The 13,250-nt window shown below is 36.3% G+C and overlaps 1 protein-coding gene across 3 annotated transcripts in view; it reads left to right on the top strand.

Annotated features, from left to right (window-relative positions):
* The window catches only part of BTAF1 (B-TFIID TATA-box binding protein associated factor 1), a 95,489-nt gene that overhangs the window by 35,710 nt on the left and 46,529 nt on the right, over positions 1 to 13,250 (top strand). For all 3 annotated transcript variants that reach the window (XR_013824243.1, XM_079899906.1, XM_079899907.1), the window contains one exon: positions 731 to 851. Coding sequence is in view for 2 of the 3 variants with exons in the window: in XM_079899906.1 (XP_079756032.1) it covers positions 731 to 851 (121 nt within the window). In the remaining variant the exon portion in view is untranslated. The remainder of the gene's footprint in view (positions 1 to 730; positions 852 to 13,250) is intronic.

Raw genomic sequence — 13,250 nt, 5'->3', positions numbered from 1 at the left:
AAGATCCCACATGCCGCGGAGCGGCTGGGCCTGTGAGCCATGGCCGCTGAGCCTGCGAGTCCGGAGCCTGTGCTCCGCAACGGGAGAGGCCACAACAATGAGAGGCCCGCGTACAGCAAAAAAAAAAAAAAAAAATCTAATCTGTGAGAAGGAAGATAATTTGAATTTTCCTAACTTAGTAATGCAAGATCAGGATAACAAATTTCAAATCTACTACCATACCATCTCTTGTTTCTTTTGATATGTGATAGAGATGGCCCCAAAGGGGGTTGTAAGTTATGTGCACCTATTGGTTACCCATTGGGGTTACCCATTGGGGTTAGCCATGGGAAAGTAGTAAGGATTAGCAATCCTGATTTTGTGTAGGCTGACTACCAGCTAAGATACATGCCCCCATTTTCCTGAGTAAGAACAGACTGAGAATAAGTGCAGTTATATTGGAAAGTTCTAATTTGATAAAGGTTAATTCATGGCATTAGTGCCATAGAACAACCTAATGTTAATATTTCTCCTCTTCTTTATGACTGCATTTGCTCTGTCTGTACTGGTACTATATAATAACGGTTTTGAATGAGGGTGTTAAGCGAATGTTCATATGAAAATTGTATTGTCTTTTTAGAATTTATTCATCAAAAATGATGGTAGGTCCACAAGGAATTGATACTTAGATAATGTATCAATAGAGCTTCAACTGAGAATGAGTAAGATTAATTTGTTTCTTCTTTATTAGTATTCAACAGTCACTCACAGTTTTAGTTCCACGAGTCTGGCCTTTTTTGCATCACACTATATCATCAGTTCGAAGAGCAGCATTGGAAACTCTGTTCACTTTATTATCAACTCAAGACCAGGTAAGAACTAATAACCATAGTAATCTTGAAATTTATATAAATTAATTTTGTAAAATAAATATGATCACCAGGTTACCCTTGCTTCACATAAAGATCAGGAGAATGCTAGGCCTAGTAAAATTGTATGGTGACTCTGTAGACACATAAGAATGTAATCACCATAAGGGCAGAAATATTTTAATATTTTGTTGTAGGTTGTATTCCCAGCACTTGGAATATTGCTTAACACATGGATGGCCCTCAGTGAGTATTTGTCGAATGAAAGATTGATTGAATATTCCCTTCCTGTCAGAGACTTGTTGTTTATTCTTTTCTTGCTCTGTGTGGTTGACAGTTGGATGATTGGCAAAACTCATCCCAGGTTAGAAGGCTACATTTGAAGCTCTGCGGTATGACTCTAAAGACTGATAATAAAATTGCTAGGCACTTACCTTCTCTTAAGGATTACTCAATCTTAAGAGCATGATATTTCAAAGGATAGTATACTTCAGGAATAACACAATGAAATGCCTACAGAGAACCTTCAGGTAATATCACTGTGTGAATGGAATCTGTTAATGAGCTGAGGAGTCCTTGCCCTGTCTGTAAAAGGCTTCACATTCCTATTTTAAAAATAGCCCTAAAGGTCAAACAAAATACTAGAATTTAGGGAAACACCATAAGGAATCTATTCTTCTATCATGCTGTTATTTATAGATAGTGCAGTTTGAGACGGTGGTCTTCAAAAAGCAGTGATTAATTTTTTAGACAATATCGTAGGGGTAAATGTCTCTTTTGTGTTCACTAACCATGCATTCATATGTGAATTAGGAATATTCCATGTAGACCTACTTTAATCTACAACATGATGTTGTGTTGCACTACCATGAATCAATGTTTGTAAAGTTTCGTTTTACATTATCTTTTTTGTCTAATCACAGTCTTCTAAGGAAAAACTATCAGGTCTGTTTTATAATCCTTAGTTGATCAGGCATGGGTTCATATGACAAAACCGGCATGGGTTGTTCTGAGTTTTCACTTCATTTTTGTTTTACTTTTGTGAGTTTTGCCTAAATGTTTTTGATGTAAATATTCTTAAATTCACTTTCGGTAGACCTCTTGAAGTTATCAAATTTCTTCCCTTCATGTTGTTGTTGTTGTTGTTTGGAGCAGTTTTAAGTTTATAGAAAAAGCGAAAAGTACATAGTTCCCATATGCCCCTACCCATATGCACACAGTTTCCCCTTTAGCTAAGATCTTGCATTAGTGTAGTACATTTGTTACAGTTGATAAACCAATATTGATATATTTTTAACAAAGTCTACAGTTTACATTAGGGTTCACTCTTTGTATTGTAGATTCTATGGGTTTTGATAAATGTACAGTGTTACGTGTCCACCATTAGAGTAACACAGAGAATAGTTTCACTGCCCTAAAAAATGCCTGTGCCCCACCTATGCATTTCTACTTTTCCTCCCTTCAGAGCCTTAGCAACCACTGATCTTTTTACTGTCTTCATGGTTTTGCCTTTTGCAGAATGTCATATAGTTGGAGTCATGTAGTAAGTAGCCTTTTAAGAGAGGCTTTTTTTCATTTAGCAATACAGAATTAAGGTTCCTCCATGTTTTTTTGTGACTTGATAGCTCATTTTTTTTATCACTGAATAATGTTCCATTGTATGGATGTAACACAGTTCATATATTCACCTATTGAAGGATATTTTTGTGTCTTTCTGTTTGGACCATTATGAACAAAGTTTTAAACATTCACGTGCAGGTTTTTGTGTGGGCATAGTTTTCAGTGAAATACCAAGGAGCACAATTGCTGGATCATATAGTAAGAGTATGTTTAATTTTATAAGAAAGTGTCTTCCAAAAGTGGCTGCACCAGTTTACATTTCCACCAGCAGTGTGAGAGTTTGTGTTCCTCTACATCATCTCCCAGCATTTGATGTTGTCAGTGTTGTGGATTTTAGCCTTTCTAATAAGTGTGTAGTGGTATCTCACTATAGTTTTAATTTGCGGTTCCCTAATGATATATGATGTTAAACATCTTTTCATATGCTTTTTACCATCTATATTTCTTCTTTAATGAAGTGTTCAGATCTTTTCCCCATTTTTAAATTGGGTTGTTTTCTTACTGTTGAATTTTAAGATTTCTTTGTATATTTTGTATATGAGTTCCTCATTGTTCTTTTAAGCCTTTCTGTTCTTTATAAGGTGATTAAGCCACCTGCAGTCTCTTTTAAACTTAACTTTTGTGGCATTATTTCTTTAGTAATGTCAACTTTATTTACATTATTAGGAAATCAGGTATTTCATATAAATCAGTTTTCTAAATAGTTGAAACATACTTTTTTGCCACCAAAAATAGTTACCCATTAAAATCATTGACAAACCTGGTTATCATCTTAAAGTATATTAAACATAAGTTAATTTTTTTTTGCGGTACGTGGGCCTCTCACTGCTGTGGCCTCTCCCGTTGTGGAGCACAGGCTCCGGACGCGCAGGCTCAGTGGCCATGGCTCACGGGCCCAGCTGCTCCGCGGCATGTGGGGTCCTCCCGGACCGGGGCACGAACCCGTGTCCCCTGCATCGGCAGGCGGACTCTCAACCACTGCGCCACCAGGGAAGCCCATAAGTTAATATTTTTTGATGAAAGAGTCACCAAGATGATTTATTGGTCAATAGTGTGCTTGCTTATTACGGTATACCGTGGGAATATTGAGATACGTGAGTCACACTGCTTCTTTTTCAGTTGCTTTTTCCTAGGTGTTTTTTTTTTTCCTCTCTCAGCTGTCAATTGTGATTTCTCACTTTTGTCCATCTTAAAATCTGGCTCCTCCTCTCATGTTTCAAATTTTTTTGATTCCAAAATTGCTCCAAATCCCCTTCAAAATTGTTTTAGCCCTTCAGTGATTGGTTTGTTTGTTTTTTTAATAAATTTATTATTTATTTTTGGCTGCGTTGGGTCTTCGTTGCTGCGTACAGGCTTTCTCTAGTTGAAGCAAGTGGGGGCTACTCTTGGTTGCAGTGCACGGGCTTCTCATTGCGGTGGCTTCTCTTGTTGCGCAGCACAGGTTCTATGCGCGTGGGCTCAGTGGTTGTGGTGCATGGGCTTAGTTGCTCCGCAGCATGTGGGGTATTCCTGGACCAGGGCTCAAACCCGTGTCCCCCGCATTGGCAGGCAGATACTTAACCACTGCGCCACCAGGGAAGTCCTCAATGATTGTTGATATTGGCTATTAAAATTATGTGGTTGTGAAAACATCTCTACGGTGTTCTGTGATGTTGATTTCTTTTTATTCGGGGCTTTATTTATTTATTTATTTAGGTCCTTTGACCAAATTTGAATTTGCCTTTACTGGCTTGTAAATGAATGCTTTGGCCTTAGCATGTGTAGTAGATTGATGATGATGACTGTCATTTCTTATACCAGAACTCTATTGTGTTTGTATGTGATTTGTGGTACGTCAGCCATCACTTATGCATAGGCCCTCAATATTTGTTAAATAAATTTATATGAAATTCAGTGCAGGGTGTTACGGGAAATTATCAATAAGAAAAAAATCCTACATGGTTCTTACTTTGAAAAAATTTATGATATGATTGTGATAAGACTCTTATGTAATAAGTTTAATAAACCTCTGCAAATAAATAATGGAAGACCAGAATATGATAGGTGTCAGGAAGCAGCATTGAAGGCTAGACTAAGTGCTGAAAGATCAGGAGGATTTGGGTGATAAGGTTAAAAAAAGTCATCTTCCCTTACTTCTTCCTATTTAACATCTAGTATCTTTAATACATACTTCTATAAGCATCTCATTTTTCTGAAAAATATGTCAGTTTCAAATTAGGCAAGTTATACAGACTGTATTGAACAAAAGAGCTTTTCCAAAGAGTCTCCTCCTTTTAGACATTTAAATCTATCCTGCTTCCATATCTTCCGTCCAGTTATTCTGATATGTGCATAATCCTTTATTTTTCTAGGTTTTAATGTTTATTGTATTTCCTATGTCCTTTTGTGTTTGTTATCTATGCCTCTTCTTTTTCTCTTCTTAAAAAAATTTTAATGGTGTCACTAATGAAATTTCCCATTGTTACTATCTATCCTGTATCTTCAGAGTGTCTTTTTACTGAAAGCATTGCTGTCAGTGAAACTTAATATTGATGCATGTAGATTATTTTGTGCTTCGTCACTGCCCTGAGCCTTGCTCTCCAGTAGCCTCACCATTGGAGGCTGTAGTTATGGTGCATATCACCCACTCTTAGTACATTCCACTTTTTGGCCCCCACATATATTCTTTACTATTTTGTTTGATTTTTTGTTCTGTTTTTTTCCCAAAATAATACTATAAAGCCAAACCCTTTCAGATTACTTTTCTTACTATCACCACCTCTTTTTCATTTTTTTAATTTTGGGAAATTATTTAAATAGAAAAAAGAGGGAATTATAAAACAACATTCATCTATCCACTATCCACACTTGGCATTTGTTATAATTCTTACTTGCTTCAAGTTTTTTTCATGAAAAATATAAAGAATAAATGGTAACCCCCTTAGAACATCACCTATTTTCTAATTTACCCATTTTCTTTCTTCTGTATATTTATAAAAAAATATTATTGTCCTTTCCCTAATAGTTGGCTCTTTAAGGTTTGGAATCAGTCTTTGTATATTTAGTTTCTACACAGTCATAGTATTTCTAAAAGGGGAGAATTTGAGTTAAGTGTCAGGATAATTTGGGGGACCATAGCCTCATTTACTTGCAAACTTGTTAGTAATTTGTCATTGCCTACTACATTAGAATTAAATTCCTGTCTTTCTTGTTCTTCTGTTATTTGGCTCTTGTCAGCCTTTTCCTCTGCTATTCCCTAATATTGTCCACGTCTACCCCAGTATCCCAGTTGTAACCATGTTACGTTCTTTTGATGAGAGTATCTTTGTACATGGCTCATCACCAACACTACCTGCCTCCAGCCACACACACATTTTCTCTCCTAAATATTCGCTTCGTTTCTTCCTCACTGTAACTTTCCTTCAGGAAACAGGTCAGATTTCTAGGGCCATAAAGTTATTCTGACTTATACAACTCACTATGATTTTTCTTTATCTAAAACATTATTTAAATAAAGTCATTATGCAGTGAAGAGCATTTATTTAATGGTTATGGTTAATCTTGTGATTTTGGCAACATTATTTGCTTTCTGAGAAGATAGCAGAGTAAACCATGTATGATGCTTTTATCTGTTATTGTGTTCCTCCCATGGCATTACCTGATAGTTATTATAGATTGATTAATAGCTATGCACAGACTCTTGTAATGCAAGCCCATGGTCTCTTACCAGCAATTTTGAAATCCAGCACTTTTGTAAGTTGGGTCAACTTATAAAACTACTTATTTGGCAGAAAAACCTGACCATTCTGAATAAGTCTTTATCCTACTTAATGTGCCTATTCACAAATTTTGCTGCAGAAATATTAATATATTTTATTCAGATGCTGCCTCAGACTCTATTGAGGATATTACATAACATATGGTATATACAACCTCATTACTGTTCTAAAATTTGAAAATATTCTGAATTTTAAAACATATTTGGCTCCAGGGAATTTGGACTACAGATGTTAGGCCTGTTGTGACAATAAAATATACCTTCATATAGCTTGCCTCACTTTTTTCTGAGCTGCATTCTATCACTGTTGTTTCCTCTTCAGTGGTTTAATGAAAAGATCCCTTAACTAAACAGAGAATCTGGGTTCTAACCTTAGCTCTACCATTTGTTAGCTTTATGACCTTGATCAAGTTTATTTAACCCTCTGGTGATAATCTCTATTGATCCTTTTTCAGAGTAATATATTGACCAAGTAAGATAATGTATATGAAAGTGCCTTAATTCTGTACAAATACAAATTATTAATAGTACAGACATAACAATAATAATTAACACTTACACTTCTTGGAAATCTTTCCTAACAATTTCAAAATCTTATTTGTATTCTAGGGTGTAAGAATGATATGTAATTGTAGTAATAATAATCCAGGCTATTATTGAGAGCTTAACTTTATGCTGTGAATTTCAGTAAGCACTATAAATGGGGTGGCTATTGCCATTCCTATTTTGCAGATGAGGGAACTGATGATCAAAAATTAAGAAACCTTCCCAAGCTCATAGCTACACATCTCATAGTAAGCGACTCAACTCAGATTTAGATCCAATTCTTGCTGACTTTCAGCTTCTAGTTTTAGAACACAAAATGGAATGTGTCTCTTGAATTACCTTCCCATTTCTGAATATGAAGTCACCTTAAGTCCAAAGTGAAAAAAACTTCAGAGCTAATTTACTAGTTAGCTCTGTTTTGGTTTCAGTTCCTAGTTTCTCAACCTATTCCCCTCAATAATTCCAAGGTAATTTGGTGTGGCCAAACCTCACTGTAGCTCAGTGCATCGGTACCTCATAAAGACTGATGCCTCTGTTCCATTGGAAGTATTTTGATTATCTTTAGTAATTTTGTGTTTTGTTTTGCTTTGTAAAACCAGAAGACTTTATAAGGAAGATATCCTAAATCTTAAAATTTATCCGATCATAAGTGTGTATACATAGCACAGGGAGATCAGCTCGATGCTTTGTGACGACCTAGAGGGGTGGGATAAGGAGGGTGGGAGGGAGGCTCAAGAGGGAGGGGGTATGGGGATGTATGTATACATACAGCTGATTCACTTTTGTTGTACAGCAGAAACTAACACAACATTGTAAAGCAGTTATACTCCAGTAAAGATGGGAAAAGAAAAGTGCATATGCAGATATACTCATCTCTAAAATGTTTTTGTGTAGAATCACAGTTAATATAGTTATTTATGAAATAATAAACTCTCATTTCTTTTATTTATTTATTTGGCTGTACCATGCAGCTTGCGGGATCTTAGTTCCCTGATGACTGATCAAATCCGGGCCCCCAGCAGTGGAAGCTCAGAGTTCTAACCACTGGACTACCAGGGAAATCTCATTTCTTTTACACTTCCATGTGACATACCTTGGCATCTGTGAAAATAAATTGTTTAATCCCCGTGCCTTTATCTCTGTTGTTAACATATGAAAGTATTGGCAAGCCTGGCTTCTCAGGGAGTATGAAATAAGAACTCTTAAGCAAACCAAATTAATTTCGTTTGGTAATGACTTAAAATCAAGATGTAACTTTTTTTTTTTGCTGAACTAGGAGCTTGACAAAGTGAAGTAATTGATCACTTGCTTTTCCTTTTTTTAAAAAATTATTTTTTATTAGAGTATAGTTGATTTACAATGTTGTGTTTCTGCTGTACAGCAAAGTGAATCAGTTATACATACCCATATATTCACTCTTTTTTAGATTCTCTTCTCATATGAGTCATTACGTGTTTTTCCTTTCTATAGACTATTCATGCGAGTTTATCTATGAATGTATATGTCTATCAGCGAACTACTTTACTGGAATGTCTAGATTAATTAGTCTTGATAACCACTATCTGTTTTAACCAGAACTCGAATTCACGATCTAGGAAAATATGCTTCTGGACATTAATCTCTAGTTTAGCCATGTTTTGTTGACTGGGTCAACTTTTCCATTCCATTTGCATCAGTCACTTTGTGAGTCAATCCAGAATTTCAATACATACAGTATTGATTTTTGTTTGAAAGGCAAACATTAGCATGACGCTTATATTTAGCATGAAGACATACATGAGATTGAGTTGGAATCTGGGGCATATTTAGTCCAGGATGTAAGGAAATTTAACATATGCATATGTAGAGAAGGAAAGAAAGACCAAAAGAATAGAGCTGACTAAGACTTTGGCATTTGAGAACATTAGCATAATTAGGTATTGACCAGGTTTTATAAAGGTATGAGAAGAGGAGAGCAAAGTTTATATATTTAGTTGACTTTCAATAAATATTGGTTGGACAAATAAATAAAACAAGGCATTATAAATTGTCTATATATAGAATTGGGTTTGTTTTTGTTTTTGGCAGTGGGCCAAAATAGGATTTCAGACCAAATTAGTGGAAGAACACAGAACTCAGTATGATTCATCACTTTGTTGTAGCTTCTTTCCAGATTTTCTTCCCTGCAATCCCAGATCATTTGATATGGAGATAGAAATGATGATGCATTTGCCTGCAGGCAGGAATCAGGTGTTCATGGTAATGATAATCAGATTGCTGCTTTTTTTTCCACATCTGCCCACTTTGTGGGTGTGCTTGGGGGAAGATAAAAGAGGGGGCATAGCAAAATGGTACTGGCAAGATCTTATCCCACCTAAGATGCCAATTTTGCCAGTTAGGGATTTATTGCCAACTACAGTTGTGGAAAATTTTGCATATTACCAACTATTCCCTGTGACTTTGGACCATTCCCCTAAGCAAGGTAGATTTATTCAACAGATATTTTAGTGCCAACCGTGTGCCTACAATTTTCTAGATACTTATTGGTAAGAGACAAGGTCTCTGCCCTTCTGTTGAACATAAGACAGGAAACTAAGCAAGACAGGAGAAGACAACTAGACAAGCCCTTATAATTATATAATGGTCATTTCATAAAACTATCAATACATAATGAGGTAAGTATCTGGTAGGGGAAGAAGACAGTGCTACTGGATCCCCACTAGCTAAAAGTGAAGTTGAAACTGAGACCTGAAGGATGAGTGGAATTTAACCAGGTGAAGAGCAGGGTAACAGAGGAAGGAACATGTGTTAAACTCTGGGAGTAGGAGTGAGCATGACGGCACTAAAGAGGAAGTGAAAGGAAATTGGTCTGGCTGAAGGATAGAGTGTAAGGGAGTATAGATGGCTAGAAGTTTAACCTTGATTTTCTGCTACAGTGACGTGTCTGATAGGCTTATTTTTGTTTGTCATCAGCTTTCCTTATTAGTTCCATGAAGGCAGAACACAGGAGGGAACACCAATCTGAATAAAGGAGCTGGAAAGAGACTGCCCCATTCTCATCAAATTAAATAACTGTCCTTCATTCCCCTGAGTAATTCCCATAAATGCCCTCCCCTCCATCTGACCCTCACTATAGAAATGTTGGGGACCACATTTAGCACTAACATAAAGCGCTAGCACTAATATCATATTAATTATTTAACACAAAACAAAAGAATATTTTTAAAAGCCCTCTTAAAACATGAATTTACTTATAACTTGAGTTGTAGTAGTCCAGGTTATAGTTGATTTAAACCTGGTGAAGTAAACAGTCTGTGGTAGGAATTTTTCTGTATTTTAGATTGCACTCTGCTAGACTAATACTAAAGTCATCAGAACTTTCCAGACTTTGCCTAAGATTAGGAGGGAAATTTTTGACTAGTAGACTCCTAGTTAGTAGCATACTAGAAGTCTATTGGCTATTTTTTAAAATTTTGGAATGGAAAATCCCAAGGTGGATAATGTCTGAAGGACTGAAAGTACTACACCCCTCACTGTACCCTACTCCCCAACCAATTTAATAAACTATAAATAAAAACATTAGGTTACCTGCCTAAATCATTGTCTACTGGAAGACAGGCACAAAATTAATGAAAGCAGGTGGACGAACTTTCAGATTTGCAAGAGGCAAGTTGACTCTGGATGGGCCAAATTGTACTTAGTGATATTTTGAGAAAATACTAATAGTGAGCTAAAGCATGTAACTTTTTGCAACCATATCTAAAAGGAGATGCTTGCACAGTTGTTTAGATGGACTGAATTTGGCCTATGGCTGTTTTCCCAACTTGTATTTTGTATCTTGTATTTTCTTCTAGGCAGACTTTATGTTTTGCTACTGGAGAATATGTGTTTTTTAAAATACTGGTTCCTGTGATGATGGTGATCTGCGTATGCTGGGTCGGGTTTTTTTTGTTTGGTTAGGTTTTTGGTTTCCCTTTATTTTTTTAATTTATTTTTTAAAATTGATTTATTTATTTATTTTTGGCTGCGTTGGGTCTTCGTTTCTGTGCGAGGGCTTTCTCTAGTTGTCGCAAGTGGGGGCCACTCTTCATCGTGGCGCGCGGGCCTCTCACTATTGTGGCCTCTCTTCTTGCGGAGCACAGGCTCCAGAGGCGCAGGCTCAGTAGTTGTGGCTCACGGGCCTAGTTGCTCCGCGGCATGTGGGATCTTCCCAGACCAGGGCTCGAACCCGTGTCCCCTGCATTAGCAGGCAGATTCTCAACCACTGCGCCACCAGGGAAGCCCTCTCTATTTTTTAAATTTTATTTTTCTGTTTATTTATTGACTTCACTTTTTAGAGCAAAATTAAACAGAGTGCCCATCCATATACCCCCTACCCTCCCCCAAACACACCTTCTCCTACCATCAGCATCTCACACCAGAATGGTACATTTGTTACCGTCAGTAAACGAACGTTGACATTATCATTATCAGCTAGTCCATAGTTTATATTAGGCTTCACTATTTTTCTTTGGCTGCGCCACGCAGCTTGCAGGATCTTAGTTTCCCAACCAGGGATTGAACCCTGGCCCTTGGCGGTGAAAGTGCGGAGTCCTAACCACTGGACTGCCAGGGAATTCCCTAGGCTTCACCCTTGATGTTGCACGTTCATTGTGCTGAATTTGACAAATGTGACATCTCTCCGTCATTATTGTATCATACAGAATAGTTTCTCTACCCTAAAAATACTCTACCCTGTGCTCTTTCATCCCTTTCTTCCCCTGGTTGTTTTTAATAATTATAAAGTAGAATTTACTACAGTAAGAAAGATTATAGCCTGAGAAGGCTACTACAATTTATATTATATTCATTGTTTGTAAATATAGGGGAAAACTCTTCCTCTATAGGTGTGGCTTTGGGATCTACAAGCAACTATTTGGATTTCCAGTGATGGGGTTAGGGGAGAATTAAGAGAGTTGGTAAATATGGTGGGGAGAAATGAGAAGAAATTATGGGAGAGTAATATCAAATTATTTGGTTATTGCTGTTACAGCTTTCCTAATTCTGTTAAGATTGTCCCTAATTCTCTCTGCTGAGAAAAGAAAGAGAACTTTTCTTCTTTCCAATTTCCCTTTCCCTTTCAATGGAAAGTAGTTAAGGCATAGCAAATCAGTGAGTAGGCTCCCCCAGCTGTTGATTTTGCAGTCTGTTTTAAACTTCTTTCAAACCATTTTGAGAAACATATTAAAAAGATAGGACCAGGGTTGTTAGTTTTCCACTGGCTAGAAAATTATAGGTAGCTTTCTGAGTTATACATTATCCCTAGATCTTCTCGCTTTCTGGAATTTCAGTTAAATTTTTCAAATTTCTCTTCAGTCTCTTCCAGACAACACAGTTTTTGCTTTAAAAAAAAAAAATTGTGGAAGGAGGTAGTGTTAAGTACTGTGAACTAGTTAGTAGAATTTTTAGCTCTCAACAAGCTTGTAATTTTGAACAATAGACAACATGTGAGATTCCTTTTCTTAGAATTTTAGGCACACAATAGATATTTAATTAAGCACTATTTGATTGCTTGATTTGGGTTGGCTTTTGAATTGCTGAGAAATTCCTTAGATTAAGGTTCTAAACCTGGGCTTAAGGAAATCCCTGAACCCCCGAAACTGAAAGCAAAATGTTACACCTAAGTGTGTATATAAGTGTATTTTTCTCAGAAAAGGTTGCGTATAGTTTTTTGTTGTTGTTGTTTTTCAAAGATATCTGTATTATCAGTGTCTATTTTCTCCATACTTTTCTTTTCACAGACACACACACACACACACTGTATTTTATTTCTACAAGAGATAAATAGACTGACATCAAGCATTGTAAATGGATGACCACAACAAAAGCAACAATGATTGCAATTACCAAACACGAAACACACTCATACTATGTCATAATGTTGACATTCAGTCCAGTAATCCTCCACTGTAACAGCTCCTTTACTTTACAGTGAAAATTGATTTGTATATTTTTTGCCTCTGAGTCCTTGTGGGATTCTTTTTTTTATTCAAACAGAAAGTCACAAAAATTATAATCATCCTCATCAGTTCACTCAGTCCCATGTAATTTTTTTTATCTTGATCTTTTGTTAGCACTTTTATGAGTTCATCAGTTTTCCATTAGAGTTCTGAAAATGCTTATTCATCCAGTTTAGCAGTATAGTCAATTACCAGAAACCTGTACTTGTCAGAGTCTTTTCCATGAATCCTTGAAGACGAAACCCTTTTATAGGAACATACTTGCAAAAGCATCAGAGTACACCCAGAACTGTCTGTAAATAACAAAAGACTGACCACGGTTAAAGATTTGATGAAAGTTCATAAAATGCAATTGACAAGGAAATTTAGTTATTTCTGAGATATACATTTTAAAGTAATAACTACAATTATGACTTATAACATTATACCAGAACATATAAGATTTTTAGAAATTTCAAGTAATGCCTGAAAAATTTATATTAACATATGTCCATACAAATA

Source organism: Stenella coeruleoalba (genome assembly GCF_951394435.1).
Source record: "Stenella coeruleoalba genome assembly, chromosome: 16".
Taxonomy (NCBI): domain Eukaryota; kingdom Metazoa; phylum Chordata; class Mammalia; order Artiodactyla; family Delphinidae; genus Stenella; species Stenella coeruleoalba.
The sequence above is the reverse complement of the archived record's forward strand: the minus strand, read 5'-3'. Positions and strand labels throughout refer to the sequence as shown.